Below are 17,228 nucleotides of genomic sequence, written 5' to 3' on the forward strand. Positions count from 1 at the left end.
TTTGAGATCTGTGCAATTGACACTGAAATATATTGCTATTTCATGGCACAATAAGCTTATTTTATATGTAATATTGTTTCACTGTTGAGAAGCAGGAGAGGGAAGGAAATAAGCATTTACATTTTGTAAGCAAGGTGAGTGGGTTGATGCAGATACAAAGAGCTGTTCTAAAGGGTACTGAGAAGAGAAAAGGATATTTGATTCCATGCCAAGAAATTATCTACAGAACTCAGATGTCACATGAAATTCCCCTAACTACTGAATTGAACTGTCTCTAGGTCATGGCCCATGAGCTGTTCTCCAGCTTTAGTCTGAGATTCGTTGGATAATAAATGGTGACCAAACCCCAGGGAGAAGTTGTATCCTGTTCTGTTGTAGAAGATACTTGCACAAAGGACAAAGTGCTAATGAGCAAATGATATCCCAGGTACTGAAGATACTTTGTATTATGCAAGTGTCGAATAAAGAAGAAATTTTCCCACCGAATACTTAATAACCAGCTGAAAGCTTCTGCAGCAAGACACTCCAACTCCAGATACACAACAAAATATTCCAGTTTTAATATGGGAGTTCAGTTTCACTTTTAGGTAAAGAAAAAGAAGCCGCAGAGAAGCATATGGGACAAGAAGATGGAATTACCAGCCATAAGACAGATGCCATTTTTTTATTAACCAAAATCTGCTTTCCATAGTACCTACAGTAAAACCCAAACCAACAACAAAACACACAACAGCAAATGTAGAAAGAGAAACCCATCCTCAGAGCTGGGAGGAAGAAGATAAATGGCAGAACATAAATAACTCACCACCCCCCAGTTCAAGTGTTTGGCACGCCTCAGTGGACTTGAGCAATGCAGTATGTTGCTTATCTTTTGGCAGAAGTAGAATCACTGCTGGTGTTTGGTGAGAGTGTTTATACATACATAGCATCAGCTCTTTCAGCTGAGAATTGCCTGGCCAAGTCATTAATTAGAAAACTTGCACATTACTAAGGTAGCTCTTAATAAAATGGGTTGAACTGTTAGACGATGTGCCAATGTTTATAACTCATTAGGGCATCTAGGCCCTGTTGGCCTGCTTTAGCAATACACATACATCAGAGACTTATGTAATGGGTTCATCCAGCTCGTTAGTTTAGGAAGGTCTCTATGGTGGTGCATTAACTTAAATCAATTGTTACTTTTTCTTTAAATACAAGTTTTAAAATAAAAAAAGTACTGAGGGGCTCAAGTGATATAAGGGGGCTTAAAAGGTGAAGGTGCTCATCTGTATTCACTGCATTATGTTCCCTGAAAAAAATCTCAACACTCTTGTCTTGCCTCTGAGAATTACTGCTTAAGGTCCAGTGAAATACTGGACTGAGAGAAATCTGGTTCTCCTTGTACAGCAATTAAGTCTGAGAGTTCAGGCTGATGTTGCAATGTCTTGCCTGTCTTGTTTTGTGTCCCATAGTATGTGCTTGTCCTCTGTTTAGTCATATTTATGACCAGTTTGTTAATGTCTGCACCAGTGTTACAGGTGTCCAATCTGTGAATGGTAGATGAACAAGGAAAATGCAGGATACTTGAATAATATGTAACACTTAAATATATTGACATTGCCATGTTCTGACAAATATTTTTAACTAATGGATGGTACTATCAAGCAATAACTGTTGACTGAGATTATCTAACAGCTGAATCTGTTCAATCCAATAGATCACTCTATATTTCAAGCCTCCAGAACTGTGTCTAAGTGCACAGAATAAAGTTTGCTATTCCATATATTTATATAAAGGCTCTACAATTGGACACAACTGGAATTTTCTCTTAAGATGCTTTTTCCTTCTGCTTGAATAGCTTTGTAATTCTGTTGACTTCCCTTCTAATACCACTACTCACATCTCCAACATTTCTCTAGAGACTCTTCTAAGTCTTGCAGTTCTCCTTTTGACTGTTCTTCTTAGGTGTTCTATCTGTGAGCCCAATTTAATGCTGTTGACTCTTACATCTAGCTTTTCATCTTATCGAAGCAAACTTTAGCTGATTGGTGGAAGAAGAGAAATTCAGAAGTGCAGCACTTCCTTAGAAAGTCCATTCAAGTATCATGACAATTATGATTGGTATTTGAGGAGAGGTGTTGGAGACTACAAAGTGCAGTAGTGAGAAAGAAACAGATTTTCTTTGATAGGATGAGCAAGATTAATTTAATTTTCTGGGAGCTGCTCCAAGATAAAGTAACAATCTGGAACTCAGAGAGAAATGACCTCTGAAAAAGATTTCAGAAGGAGGCAAAAGCATGGAGGTGGTAACAGCAATAGGACTGAATCAAGGAGGAGGAAGCTTGAAAAGGAGTGCTGTGGTCATATTAATCCTGAACCAGTGGATAAATTCAGAATGATACCATTGCCTGTGAGGCCTTATGTGCTGATTCAGGTCATTGGAAATTGCAGTGGGTATGTGAAATACAAGCTACACACCCAACACGGTCTGCAGGGAACTTCATGGATCCTGCCACGATGGGGAGAGATCAGGTGTCCTTCCTGTGTCTGACAGCAGGGATTGAAATGAGGTGGCTGAAGGGCTGAGCTCATGCGCACCCTGCTGCGTTGGCTTGTCACCAGGCACAGAGACCCTGAGCAACATGTACGTACTGGGTGACTGAGCCACTGTTCTTATCTCCTAGTTGTTACAGCACTGGGGGAATGCTCCCCAGCCCCTGGGGTGGCCTAAGAGCATGGATGCCCCTCAGTCACTGACAGACCAGATAAATCACTAACTGTAGCTTGGGCCTTGTAGCTCTTCCCTTCCCAGTTTTGGAATAATCAAATATTTCCCAGTATGAGAAGTGAAAGCAGGAGCAATGAATACAGTGGGCTGGGGGAGGTAAGAGATAATGAAGTGATAGGTAAAAGGGTGATGGTGTGGTCCAGGGTTGCTACATTCATATTTCTATTGTTAGCAATTCATGTTTCTGTTGTTTTGAAATGGGGAGCCTTAGAGGGTAGTTGTGCAAAAGTCAGATTTGGGAGCAAGTTGCTGAGCTGGCAGTGAGGTGAAATGCTCAAGTCTAAGCAAGGTTGAGGTGGATTATAGGCCTTGGTTATTGAGCAAAGAAAATGTTGGAACATCGTGGTGATAGTTACATCCTGGAGTCAGTCCAGAAGTGACTGAGGTTCAAGAGTCAGTCTATGGAAGTTGAGAGTCTTTGATTTGCAGCCATTTGTTTCTGACCCTAGACTATTCTGGCCACTGCATGGGCCCTCAGTTCAGTGTTGTGTTTCACCTGTCTTGCTTCTCCTTTCCTTCTCCTGACCTTATATTCAACCAAAAGGCAAAACCTATTGCTCTGTCAACTGCTAGTTGTTCTCTTGCTTTGTATAGCTCCTTGAAACAAAGACACTCTCAAGACTTGGGTTTGTCCAGTAGAGGTTTATGGTGCTGTGTTATCATCTTATTTTAGTTTGCCATAACTAACATTCTTATGCAAAAATAAAAATGATGTTAACTAGCATGGCATGGATTTTATTCTTTAAGTGCTTTTACCCAGTATCAGCATTATGACTCAGTGTTCTTGTTATATTCCTCTCATAAATGAAAGCATCACTTTCATTTTTGCAATGTGACTTAAATAAATGTATTGATTTAAGGTTGCATTTTATTTAGTATATTTAATACAGTAATATATGAATATATAAACCCCTAAAGTTATTCCTGTTTTCCCGTGCTATATCCTGTCAGGGGTTAATCACATCAAGTTTGACCACTCCTGGTGCTAATGGCATAAGATGATGTGTACTCAAGTCCATATTCAGTAAATAAAAGTTTTTTTGTAGTAAACTACTCTGGTGGGATGTGTCATCTGTCAGGCATGTGGGTAGGTTTAAAGGTGTGTCATAACTGGAAGTTGATTCAGACCTTGGACTGCAGTAGCTGCTGGGATAACTAGTTGGCCATGTGTCTGGGGGTGCAGCATTCTGTATGAAGTAATACAGGTGCCCTGCTACATTCTGGCCCTGCTTTCCTTCTGCAAGAGTCTCACAAGATAGCTCTGCTGAATCTGGGGAGCAGGGACTGCAGGGCTTTTTTCCTGGTGCAAAATCAGCCTCTCATTTTAGCAACTGCTGAATTTCCCCTGGAATATGTTTGGTCTGTGTGGCTGTGTCTTTTGAGTTCGCAGTGTTCTAAACATCCACTGAAAAGTTTCATGTAAGTTACCTAAGTTCACAGCCTTGTATCTGTAATCTGCGTGATCTAATCATTCCATTCTGGCTTACTGCTAGACTAAGACTTTGTGTGTGTAATGATACAGTGCCACATTGTCTCTTCTCTGCACTGTGGAAGAGAAGGAATGTTTTAAAATTCAGGCATAATTCTTCAGAGGGACAAAGCAGATTGATGTGATGGGTTCTGACAGGTACTGTGTAAACATGTTAAAAAAAGGCAGGCAGCACTGTTGTGTGTGGTCAGTCTGCAAGTCCTTGGCGGGTTCTCAATGAGGAAAAAAAGGAGTTTGGGTTTGTGTTTGGGAAGGGGGGGAAGCTGTTTGTCAAGATTTTCCTCTTTATATTGTTAGATTTTAAGGTGTCCATGCTCATTTTTGTCTTTGGAATATTGCAGTTAACTTAGAAACATTCTTAGGGAGTTAGTGTCTCTGTAGCCAATGTGAAGAATAAAAAATATAAGTTTAACTTGCACTAAATTTATATGTACATAATACTGGTAAACACGGTTACTGACACAATTTATTTCATGTCTTAGAGCCTTTGTATCATAGAATGAATATAACTTAAGGTAAATGGTTACACAACACGAGAGTTTGGTCTTGCTTTTGGATAACTGATAATCTGATCGCTTATTTGGTAACAGATTTTTTTTGGTGCTTGATGTAAAAACCGTATTAGGCAGATGATGAGGTACATTATCTGCAATAACAGGAATGGATACCTGTCAGGGCAAAACCTCCCTTGATCACATAGCTGTGCTTTGTTTGCTTCGGTCGTCTTTGTACTGATTACTGGTGTTAAAATTATTTCCTTGTATGCATAGTAGAACAGAGCATTAACAGAAGACCCACTTGAAAGTCCTAGAACAGTTTGTCTTCTCTGAAGCAGAACTTATTGGTGAGACTAGAGCTGTTGAACCAGTGACTTAATTTAGTCATAATATTAAACAAAGCTGTAATTAAATATGGAGATCAAAATATGTTTGAAGATTTTCTGAAGGTGCTACAAGCTTTGTGGTTTCTGTGATTTGAAAACTGAAATGATAATAGCTTTAGATGACATGGAGAGTTTTTACATGCATTTGAAAGAAGAAAAAGAAATACCTGATTTTGAGAAAGATGGATGATGACAGCACTCATATTCTGTAACTGTTCCCCGCTGAAAACACTGTATTTTAGGTTTTCCAAGTAATAAGTGGTCATTGAGAGAGTGTCAAATGAGAGGTGATAACAGAAGATCATAGAAACTAAATTAGAGCTGAGTTAGTTTTAGAACTCTTTTTTTCTTCGGTTTAATTCATGCAGTTGTTTTGCTTCATCTTTTTCATAGTTTTGTCTGTTCTGTTTGAAGTGTTTTATAACATCTGCCACTAAAGTTTTGGGAGGGTGATGGTACTACTGTTGTTTTGCTTATTGTGCCTTTGCATATTTGATCATTCGCTTTCAGCAGGATGTGAATATTTCTACTAATTGCTTCTAGACATGCTGAAAAGGTTGTTGGTTTTGAATGGGTTTGTTCATTTCCTTTCACAATATTGATTTTAAGATACACAGTTAAAAAGTGACTGGTGAAAATCCATGGAAAATTTGACTGAAGGATTTAGAGATGGTCTTTCTTGCATAACAATGTAACATAATGACTGCCAGGAAAAAAGTCATGTATTCTGAGATTTCCTTGATTTCAGTTTGGCTGTTCTACAAAATGAATTCACTTCAGTAAAAGTCCACTAGATTTTTTACTAACAAATATTTTTTACTTTTTTTCCTTAAAATTGTATTAGTGAAGGCCACAACCAACCAATAACCTGGCAAAGTAAAGCTCACTTAATGTGAAGCTTTATAGAAAGTACTTATTTTTTTATTATGCATAGGTATTTTTATAGTTTTCTTGTGATTTTTCCACTATTGGCATATTGCCCAAAAATGCAAAGGAATATGCAAGATACGCACTTCTCTAGTGCTGTAGTGTCAATGTGAACATCTCCTCATCTAACATAGTTTTGAAGGATGCACTTTTCTATATATACAGTAGTGAAGACTTTACTAACAGCAGTGCATGACAGACTCTGGCATTCCATTTGTGATGTGGACCATCCATTTAGGAGCTTTACTTCTGATTTTGCTTTCAGGCTTAAGATCAGAAACTTTTCATATCTTTAATTTACTTCAGTGAATTGTGGAGATGATTGCCTTAGATAATGCACTGTTTGGTAAAGCAGAAGTTGTTGGACTGGCAAACAGCAGGGAAAGCGGTTTAGCTAATGATGTTGCAGTACATCAGTTGAGACGTACTGCATAATCCCATACACTTAAAAGGGGGAAAATAGGGTTTTGATTTTTATGTCATCTGACCTGGAATGGTTTGTTCAGGAAAGCTGGATTGAAATTTAATTTGAAAAATTACTCACCTGACACCATTTAGCAGTGAGAGCAAAAAAGTATCCATTGCTTTCAGCTTTCATTACTGTTGCTGTAGGACAGGACATGTATGAGCACAGAACACAAAGAGAAATCCATCTTCTCCCAGTTCCTACCTGCACACACACATGATGCTGAATCCCATTTCTCCCTACTGTCTATCAGTAATAACCTGAACTGCCTCCTAGGAAGCAGTAACAAAGTTGTTATTTAGCTATTATTTTGGTTTGCTCCTTTTATGAGCTGCTGTTTTGATGGGTGTAGTCAGCAGGGCTTGAGAGAGAATATCAAGTGACTTTGCCTTTGGTCCAAGGGGAAAATTCAGTTTGTTTGCACAAGATGCTATTGTCTGCTGAATGTGGTCAGCTGAAAGGAACTGACCTCTGTGCTCATCAACAGGTCTCTTATTCTACTGCTGCTAATAGTATGAACCTCACATAGCAAATCTTTCTTTAAGTGAAGGGTTCAGAGGAACAGAAAAGGAAATCTGTGGCTTTAGGGCTTTTAGAAAGCCATTCCCTCAAAATCAGAACAGCTTTGGGTGAACAGTAAGGGACCAGAATGAAATACCAGTTTCTCTGAGTATGTGCCTTTCCCTGCTTGTGCTGATAGCAAGGAAAGATTTAATGCAAAAATTCTTGTTGTACATCTCTATGACCAGGAGAAATCCCAGAACATAAGGAAGATTGTCTTTTGTTCCATACAGAACAGTACTGAGATGGAATGCTTCTGGTGCAGCTAACTTTATTTACTTTTCATGAACATTTGTAAATAACTTCTTCCCTTCCCTAGGTCTGAAAAGAAAATGCACTTTTTCTCAAGGAGCCGGGTATGCCAGGAAATAAATGAACAAATAAGACCTTCAGGAAGCTAGCAAATGTGCCACGTATTTTTGAGTGTAGTTAAAACTGACTAAAGCAAAGGCCTTTGAATCAAAGATGGAGGTTTCCCTAGTGTGCTTTGTTATATGACAACGTTTGTGTTTCCATTCTCCTTCCAAAAAATACAGATTCTAAAAAGCCACGTTATATACTGTATAATCTTTATATAAATGATCCTAATTGTACGCGATGATAGCTAATCCACTGACTAGTTTGTAAATATTATAGGTATTCAGCTGTTGCTGAACAATAAAATTAAACATGTTTTTTTCCTACCGTATCTATGTCTTGTTCATCTTCTTCCCATCCCCATTAGACTAAATGTCTCTATTTTATTTTTCTTCATAGATTGAAATGCTAAGGAAGAAAGTGAAAGAAAAGGAATTATTCATAGTACAGCTTTTAGAAAAAATCTCTTTCTTAGAATGTGAGGTAACTTTTAATTTATATTATTGTGATATTTTTATGAAACCAAATAAAATTTGAACTGTTATCTGATGTTATTGGGATGCATATTTACTATATATATATTTGTTGTTCTTCAGTATGGAAATCAAACTTACAACACCAGTAACATTAAGAATGTGTGTAATACAGTCTCAATATTAATGCTGTTTCTTAACATACAGTTTTATAACAGTTGTTATAACAATTACTCAAAACAGAAGCTTCTGAATACAACTGTTGGTTTGATTTATATTTTTTTTCCCAGAAGTAAGGATTCCTCTTTCTCAAGAAATACTTTTACATTATTTCATGTGGATTAAGCCAATGTGCAGTTTTATTTCCTTGCTTAATTAACACAATATAAATAAAATAAACTTATGAAATGAAAATTATTGTTTTCCAGAATAAAGAATTACAAGATAAACTGGACTACTTAATGGAAAACCAACCAAAGACCAATGTAGAAACCAGAGATACTGGTGTAGGATGTGATCTCCCATACAGGTATTTAATTTTTCTGCTTGTTCATAGGAAAGTTCTTCATAATCTCCTTTATTGGTGCTGTATTAGTAAACCATTGTGCTAAACTGTCAGAGTGGATTGTGGAGTTTTACAGAATTTTCCTAAGTTTAAAAGATTACATCTACAAGGTGTAGTGTACTTCAGTGACCTATGCAAACCTTTGGGGAGTTCTTATTTACAGTAACGTGATTTAAGAAGGGAGTAAAAGAAGTCAAGAGATAAGACTTTATTAAATATCGGAAATATTGATGAATTATGTCATCTGGCAGCACAGCAAAAAACAATGGACAATTCTACCCTGAGGCTGGTTAATGCTGGCTTTATGCTGCTTTATTATTTGTGTTCTGGGAGATGCATCCAGGATCATTGTAAAGGGCAGGTAACATCAACAGTAAAAGTTTAGGGCTGCCCCAATTTCTTGAAGATGTACTAGCCCTGGGTGGAAGATTGCCAAGAAAAGAGTGTGGCAACATTACTCTTTCTGCACTGGGGTGGTTGTCTCTGATCTGTGGTGGCCAGTGTCTCTGTAGCCTTGGCTTCTCCTCCTCCCCTTTCTCTGCCCTGAACACTGCAACAGGGTTGCAGTAAACCCTGGGAGCAAGGCTATGGAATTGCACTTGAATCTTACTTCTGTGGAAGGGGAAAAACAGAAACCAAAATAGTCAGGTAAGAAGGACTATTGCACATTACTTTTACTACCAACAGGTAAACTTACTTGTCTTAACTGCCCTGCAAACTAAATCATTTAGTTTCAGCAACGTAAACCAGCACATGAAATCAGCAAGCTGCAATACCAACTAAAATTTCCTTCCCAGTTAATAAATACTCTCATTTCAGTGTTCAGCCTGGAGCATGTTTTAATGGCATGAATTTTGAAACTTCAAAACCAGTGGTTTTCACTGAGGGTGCCAACAGAAAGCTATCTTTGTTGTCCTCTCTGGGGCCCCTCTGTATGTAACTGCCACCCTACTTATCTGATATTTTTCTTGTTTTTGAGATTTACATAGAAATTTATCTCTCTACAGTTCAGATTTTATGGAATTACTCTTCCAAATTAATTGTGTTCTTAAATGTAATATTGCTGTCTTTATTGTTACAGGATCTTTAGTCCTAGTAACTGTATTGCTGGACATTGCAATATGAGCTGCAGCAGATGTCTGCCAGTAAACCTCCCAGTATCTGGTTTTTATCAAATGTTCTTTGTGGCAATAGAGAAAAGAAGTATAGAACATGCCAAATACTCTGAGTAGTTTCATTTTAGCCTGTCAATATCAATAATGAGGCACAAGTTCATTGCCATGGCATTTCCAGCCTAGCTGTCCGATACTCTGACACCAACTCTGTAAGTTTTTGTTGTCTCCTTAACAGTACAAGTACTGAGAATGGAAGATCTCCTGAAAGTGCAAGGCCCGTGAGGACGTACACCCCATTCAAGAGAGTGTTGGAATTTAGCACAAAGAATGGTACATCTTGAGCTGATTCAAGTCTTTCATTGCTTTCTAAATACAAGCAAATACCTTGCGCCTTTGCAGCTTGATTAGATAATTTTTTATCGAGTCATAGAGAAGAACAGCAGCACGGAGTCTTGCTAAATTTATCCTGAAAGCAGCTTTTTTGTAACTTCCTGTCTGAAGTTACTACTGACATTAACTGTGGGGGTGGGGGGGATACGAAGGAAATGGGATGAGTGAAACAGCAGTCAATATTGCTTCTTCAGAAGCTAGCTAGTGCAATGTATCATTTCAAATGCCTGTAAGGAAGGAGTTGTACAGCTGTACAGGGTTTTTTTCTTCAACTGTGTTGTAATCCTTTGTGTAATGAAGCTCTAATATATTTTATTTTCAATGCTACTAGAAGCAGTATCTGAAACTATGCTGGCAGGAGGTGTTAGTCTGAGAGCTCTTCCTTTGTGTACAGAGTGTGAGGGCTGTTCATGCCTGTCAGAGACCTGCTGTAGTTGAGGGCTCTCTTCACCTCGAAGTTCACTCATAACCAGTACTCTTTTGCTTGGAGGACAGATGCAACTGGGCTGTTTAAAGCAATTCCCTCAACGCCTGCAGATGAATGTCATGTTTGTTGCTCAAAACAGTAAGTGATAGAGCAGATTCTAATGGATTTTGCTTTGTTGGACTGAGACACTGGTTTGCACTTCCTTGGTCATGGGATAGCATGACTATTGGTGATACATTCAATAGTAATTGTGTAGGAAAATCCCTGTCACATTTTTTTATTTACTTTTCTGATAGAGGAAATGAAATGAAGCAGAATTTTGCCTGCAGCAGTCCCTGCAATTCCTACATCAACAGCAATCCTGAATCAGGATTTTTGAGTACTCTTTTTTTTTTTCCCCAAAGCACTTAAAATCTTATTCTTGACTTGAAAGTACCAGCAGGAATGACTTCATCTAGTACTGAACCTTATTTAAACATATACACAGGGCATTTTTTTACATCTTGTTTTGATCTTTCAGTCTTAGTGAACTAAAATGAAGTATGAAGATTTTCTTGTAGTTCTATTATGAATGAAGGGCATTTTTTTATTATTACAGTATCTGATATTGAAAACAACTTTCATTTTGTATGATTAATATCATTCTTGCATTGAATGTCAATCCCAGGAGGTACTCACCTTGCCACAGGGCTTTACAAAGTGATTGCTTTTATCTCCAGTCTAATGCAAGTTCCTAAGTTCAGTACTGTCTGTTCAAATTAAGTATACTTAGTATTTCAAACAATAATATTGACCTCATAATCCAAATCTTATTCCTTCATTATTACATGGGTTTCTGGATTTGTTAGATAACGTTGTTTACTCTCTAGCTGTGCTGTTTAACTACTAAATGTAGAAGCCTGTATAGGAGGATGGATTGAAGGATGTTTTGATGTGGTACAGGAATCTTGCAGGAACATGAATTGCTTGATATAATCAAAGCATATGCATAGCAAAATGGGAAGCTCAGACTTCCACAGCTTTTGTGATAGATGATCCTGTTTGCACATAAGCTTTTTTTTCCGTCATGACCTCGTCTATTCCTGAGAACTTAAAATGGCCATTCTTTCTAAGAAGTGAAACACAGTACCATGGATTGGTTTATGCACAAAATTCAAGAACTAATTGCAATGAAAGCCGTTAACAGAAAAGTGAATTCTTTACTGTGTTAAGGAAGCCTGTACCTTCGCTGATAGGGAGGTCACAAATGTTAACAGCTGCTCAATGCTTCTTTTAAAAATAATAATTAAAAAAATACATTGTTAGTTTCAATAGCTCTAAAAGGAAACTCTATTTATTTTGCATGTGCTGAGGGAGTGCAGAAGATCTCATAGATACAAAAAGGGCAAAGAAACCCTTCCAGCTGTCACATCAGTAAACAGCCTAATACCACACCTTTGCTTAAATGGCTTCTTGCAGAGAAGAGGTGCAAAATCTCTGAAGTGGGAAAATATGGAAGAGTAGGTCCCCAAGAACAGTCTGCTCCTTATAAAAGCAGTCCTCTGACAAAGCACCCTCTCGTTATGCAAAGCAGAGGAATTGTCTTGTACTTGAATACCAAAGACTTGGAAACAGCTGACACAGGAGAAGCTGTAGTCTTAAGAGTGCATAGGGTGTTTTTGATTGAAGTTTTGATGCTTGACTGAACTTGGGAGACTGAGTTTGCTGAAAAAAGTTCCCAAATAACAGTTAGTTTGATCAATCATTAAATGAATTATGGTTATGAGAAACTAAGATAATGAAGTGAAACTCTAAAAGAGAAGTCATTTCAGTTGGAAATGTATGTTGATGAACCCCGAAGAGGATGGGTAATGACCCAGCTCAAGCTTCAGGGTTAAGCTTCGGACTTGTGTAATCATATCTCCCTCTAGTGGCTGATAATAGCAAATACTTGGGCAGTATCCTTCGGAAGAGAAGCTGCAGTATAATCCCAGCTGGTCATGTTAATGTCACCGTTAGGGATGCAGCTTCAGTTCATCACATTATGCCTTCTAGCATTTTTTTTGTTCCTGTCGTGCTTTAACCCCAGCTGGTAGCTCAGCACCACACAGCTGCTTGCTTACTCCCTGCCCTGGATGGGATGGGGAGGAGAATCAAAGGAATGTAAAACCCACGGAGATAAGAAGAGTTAAATAACCAAAAGAAAGTCAAATATAGTGATAATAGAAAGAATGCCAACAATAGAAATAATAATAGGAAACAACAAGAACAAAGAAATGAAAGCTCAGAAAACACAAGTGATGCACAATACAAATGCTCACCACCCACTGACCGATAACCCGGCCTGACCCAGCCAGTGATTTGGGCCTTCCGGGTAACTTTCCCCAGTTTCTATACTGGGCATGACATGCTGTGGTATGGAATACCCCTTTGGCTAGTTTGGGTCAGGTGTCCTGTCTCTGCTTCCTCCTGGCTTCCTGCGCCCCACCTCACTGGCAGAGCATGAGAGACTGAAAAGTCCTTGATCACAGTAGGCACTACTAAGCAACAACTAAACCATTGGTGTGTTATCAGCATTGTTCTCAGACTAAAGCCAAAACACAGCACTGCACCAGCTACTAGGAAGAAAATTAACTGCCACAGCTGAAACCAGGACAGTGTCCCAGTAGTCCCTCTACATTTCAGGAGTTTAATTATAAACCATAGTTTGTGAAATTTACCTTCAAACTTTATATGACTGGATAAAGGTGGTATTTATAGATAAAAGGAAATGCATGTTGTAGTGAAAGACATTAACCGACAATTTTAAAGAAGTGTAAATTCTTTATCCCTCTGGTTTTGGCCAGAGTTCAGAAAACAGAATATGATGATGGAGGTGCTCAGTGAACAGGAGAGGGCAGGATGAAGTATCAAAATGCTGTTTTGACAGACTTCAAAAGGAAGTTCATTCTCCTTTTATTGCACTCCTGAGGATCTCCTCTGAAACTACTGCAAGCTATTTTAACTCTCAGACTTGCAAAATTATGATCTGCTCAAGGATTTCCCAACACTGCAGCAGGGCATTATTTTTTTCCTGTAAAAATTGTCTGTGTAAATTCTGTCTTGACTGATGGAATGTGCTACTATTTTTCTAAACCAAACAAGGACTGAAAACTGTGCTATATTGTAAGAGCATTTTGACATGCGATGAGCTGGATGGCCACCATTTGATTGGGCTTCTGGTTTAAATTTGGTAACTTTGAAGAACAGAAGTGGAACAGTATTTATATAATTGTGTTTCTTGACCATGCAGAGCTTTCCACTCAAATCAGCAGCAATGTAAATTAGCATAGATAATAACAAACCTGACTGAAAAGACTGTAACACTTCAGTATAAATTTTATCAATTTGAGATTGGGTTAATTAGTATTATAATGTTAGAAACTAATTTCTATAAACATCAATAAAAGCCATATAAATAGGTCCCAGAAAGTGCATTAAATATGTCAATTGTATGACTACATTTGTACCATGATAAGTATTCTTTTGTGATTTATTTCAGATACTCTGGAAAGTATTTTGGGATACAGTTTCATATATGCCATATAAATAATGCTGTTACGTTGTATGCTTTTAATACCTCCTGTACGTAGGACATGAAAAGGATAAATTGCAATAAATATTGTATTTAAACTTTCTATTCTGTTGTGTCAACACTCATTTAGAAATAAACTTGCCTTAAGACCTTGCAAACTCTTACACCATCTTGTTTGTTCAAAACATGTATGAATAGAACAGCAGTTCCCCTGGAGCCTTGATGTTTTTGTCAGTGTTTCCTTTGGCAGATGGGCTCATGAGAACAGAAAGACACTCCCTTATTAAAGACTCTTCTCAAAGCCAAGTAACAAAAGCAGATGAACTCTCATAAAATAAAGAACTATTGACTTGCACAGGATAAACAAGAACTGGGCAGCACATCCCTTGCAAAAAAACCCTACAACTTCAGATCCCACAGATAACATCAGAACACATCTGGGATGATGCTCTCCAGGCTTCAGCATGATGAGTCTGTTATGACTGTGGCCTCTTTTTATATTTTTTTACAGTCTATATCCCCTCACTGATAATATTTATCTTTAAGACTGTCACAATGAAACAATCTACATGTCAACTGAATAAGAAGAGGTCATGGTGCAAACGTAACAGTCAGAGTGTTACTGGTTTGCAATGCTCAGCTGAAGAATATGAGGATTTTCACTTGAACAGCGCTTCCCTGTGTACATGTATTAAGTTGCCAAGAGGACCTCAAAATCTTGTTGAGATCAGTGCTGAGCCTACAACACAGGATCCTAGGAGTTGGGTACTAATGCTTTTGCAAGAGACTTTAAATCCTTCTTTTGACATCTGAAGACACGGATGGATAAGCAAATAGGTAAGAAGTTCTCTCCTCGTTGCTAAGTCTGTAACTCCGTACAGGAAATCCCTGCTCACAGAATGGAGTTGTACATGCTGAGAGTTTCACACCACTTACATGTTATTTCATTCCCGAACCTGGGGCTACTTGCATGTGTAAAAGAAGGAATATTCTTAAGTGACCTAATGAGATAAGGCCCTTCCAGCCCTACCTCAATCATTAGAACACGGAAGAAACACAGGAAAACAAGGTAATAGGAGACCTCTGCAACTTAAGGTATGTGAACACTTTCAAGAGAAAAAGGGACCTGGCAGATTAAAGAGAAAATATGTGCAAGTGAACACCTATGAGGTTACAATATTCTGTAAAGGTGTGTGGGGTGTCTAGGCATGCTACAACAACCTGACAGTTGCTTCCCATACATAAAACAGTATGGTGATAGATATAAGCATATATAGGATTGCTTTTAAAGTGTCTGGGGCTTTTTTAGAGAAATAAGGTTAAGGGAGGAGTTATTTTCCTTATATTAACTTAAAATTATTACAAATCATGCTGACTAAAAAAGTGGGGGCTTTTTTAAAGGAAATTAAAATGATTCATTTACATTCCAAATATTCATACCATTTTTTAAATTTTCTTTTGGAGTAGTTTATTTTGCAAGTGCGGCATGATTCCTCTCCTGCCCTTCAATATTTTCACCTAGGAGCAAAGAAGCTGTAAAAGGATGGTTTTTTTCCTCTACAGACCTACAGGCCAAAGGCTCTTTTGCACCTTTTCCTAGTGAAAAGAAGTAACATTTATATAGTTATAAAGTTGAATAAAGGACAAATGGACGGTGGAAATGATGCCTTTAGCAGAAAAGAAGCAAGAGTGTTAGTTTTACTCTCAATTTGATTTTGTGCAGACTCAGATGTTGCTGGCAGATCTTTCCACTTGAAAGAATTCAGCCAGTTGTATTTCATGGCCATCTCCCCCAAAATGTCATACAGCTAGAACGCATCAGTTTAGTCGCAAGTGGCATTGATAAAACAGGAACACTAAAAGTTGGGGCACAACTGTCTGTTGTAATGTTTCTTGTAACGGGTGTAACCTATTGAAAAAATCTAATCTAGAATAAGTTCCTCAGTTATTTGAATACCTTTCTTTTTATCTATACCATACACAAAGAATAATATTCCTGGGTCACACTTTGTGTTGTGTTTTCCATGCAGTTTATTCTTTTTTGTTAGTATACCTGATCTTCATTGTCATTCTAACAATTTTCCTGTAGAAGTAATACTAAATTGCATAGTAATTGCAGCCATGCTACTGCAGAATAAGTTATATTTAAATGTCTAGTGACTGAAAACAGACTGACTGAAAACTGTACCTCATAATAGCTCTTGAGAGAATGTCCTAAGTGAGAAATACAGGAAAGCCCATTATGTAAGAAATGATTAAAACCCTGTTTTGCTATATACTTTGTTCTGTGAATGCTAATCAAAATCTCTTAAGAAAATGATACAAAATCTAGCCTCAAATCAAAAGGCCAAGAATGCTCTGAGGAAAATAAAACCATTCACTGCAAATAACGCCAGTCTGTCAGTCTCTTAAGAGAAGCAAGAGTAATGTCCTAAGACTAAACTTGGAGTAGGTACTGCTGGGTGGTGTTTACTCATGTTCGGAGTGTGGATAGTGAGAGTTTCCTACCTGTATTTACCCCAGGGCAAGCAATCCCTAAGTATGTAACTTTCCTCAGTCCCACAGATGCTCCATACTTCTGCTTCTTGACTAAGGAAGCTTAAATCTGCTTTTCCTTCTTCACATTCATGTCTGAACGGATGCTATCTAGATTGCATTGTATCTGAATGCTGCCCGTGTCTCCATAAGAAGGAATGTACTTGTTCTGGCACCTTCCAAACTTCAGCTATTTGTTCACCACTCTGGAACTGTGTGTTACTTGTAAATGAACTACGGTATTCCCAACACTTATTGATCCCTAACTATAAAGATCCGTAATATTCCTTCACAATGACCTTGGATAAACACAGGCTTGGTGAATGGCATTCCACTGCAAGGCTACAGAATGATCAACTGTGATTCCCAGCAGTCATGTTATTAGGACTTTTTTCTTTTTGCTGTATTTTGCTGTATTTATGCAGTTCACCACATAAGCTGAAATCCACTGTAAATACCAGCATTACTTTTTTGTCCATATAATGACAGCAGGTGGACTGAGATGAATCGTCATCATGTAAGTGCAGAGCAGTGGTCGAATGAGATCATTCCTTTTGGATTCACTTCCATGCAGGCAGAAACAGTGCTCTGTTTCCACAGCCAGCCTTCCCACTTTCTCCGATCTGCACAGGAGAAAGAGGCTAAAAAGCAGGATAAAGTGTTCCTTCTTGCAAGATGCAGGAATGTCACACAGATGGCATAGCTTAAGCCTGCATGGCA

At 38.1% G+C, this 17,228-nt stretch overlaps 1 protein-coding gene across 1 annotated transcript in view; it reads left to right on the forward strand.

Annotated features, from left to right (window-relative positions):
• The window catches only part of MYZAP (myocardial zonula adherens protein), a 60,301-nt gene that overhangs the window by 36,699 nt on the left and 6,374 nt on the right, over positions 1 to 17,228 (forward strand). Inside the window, exons 11-12 of the mRNA XM_061347497.1 lie at positions 7,850 to 7,933; positions 8,352 to 8,452. Of these exons, the coding sequence (XP_061203481.1) occupies positions 7,850 to 7,933; positions 8,352 to 8,452 (185 nt within the window). The remainder of the gene's footprint in view (positions 1 to 7,849; positions 7,934 to 8,351; positions 8,453 to 17,228) is intronic.

Source organism: Neopsephotus bourkii, unplaced genomic scaffold (genome assembly GCF_033783945.1).
Source record: "Neopsephotus bourkii isolate Nb327-2 ecotype Australia unplaced genomic scaffold, CSIRO-AGI_Nbou_v1 NB_318, whole genome shotgun sequence".
Taxonomy (NCBI): Eukaryota; Metazoa; Chordata; class Aves; order Psittaciformes; family Psittacidae; genus Neopsephotus; species Neopsephotus bourkii.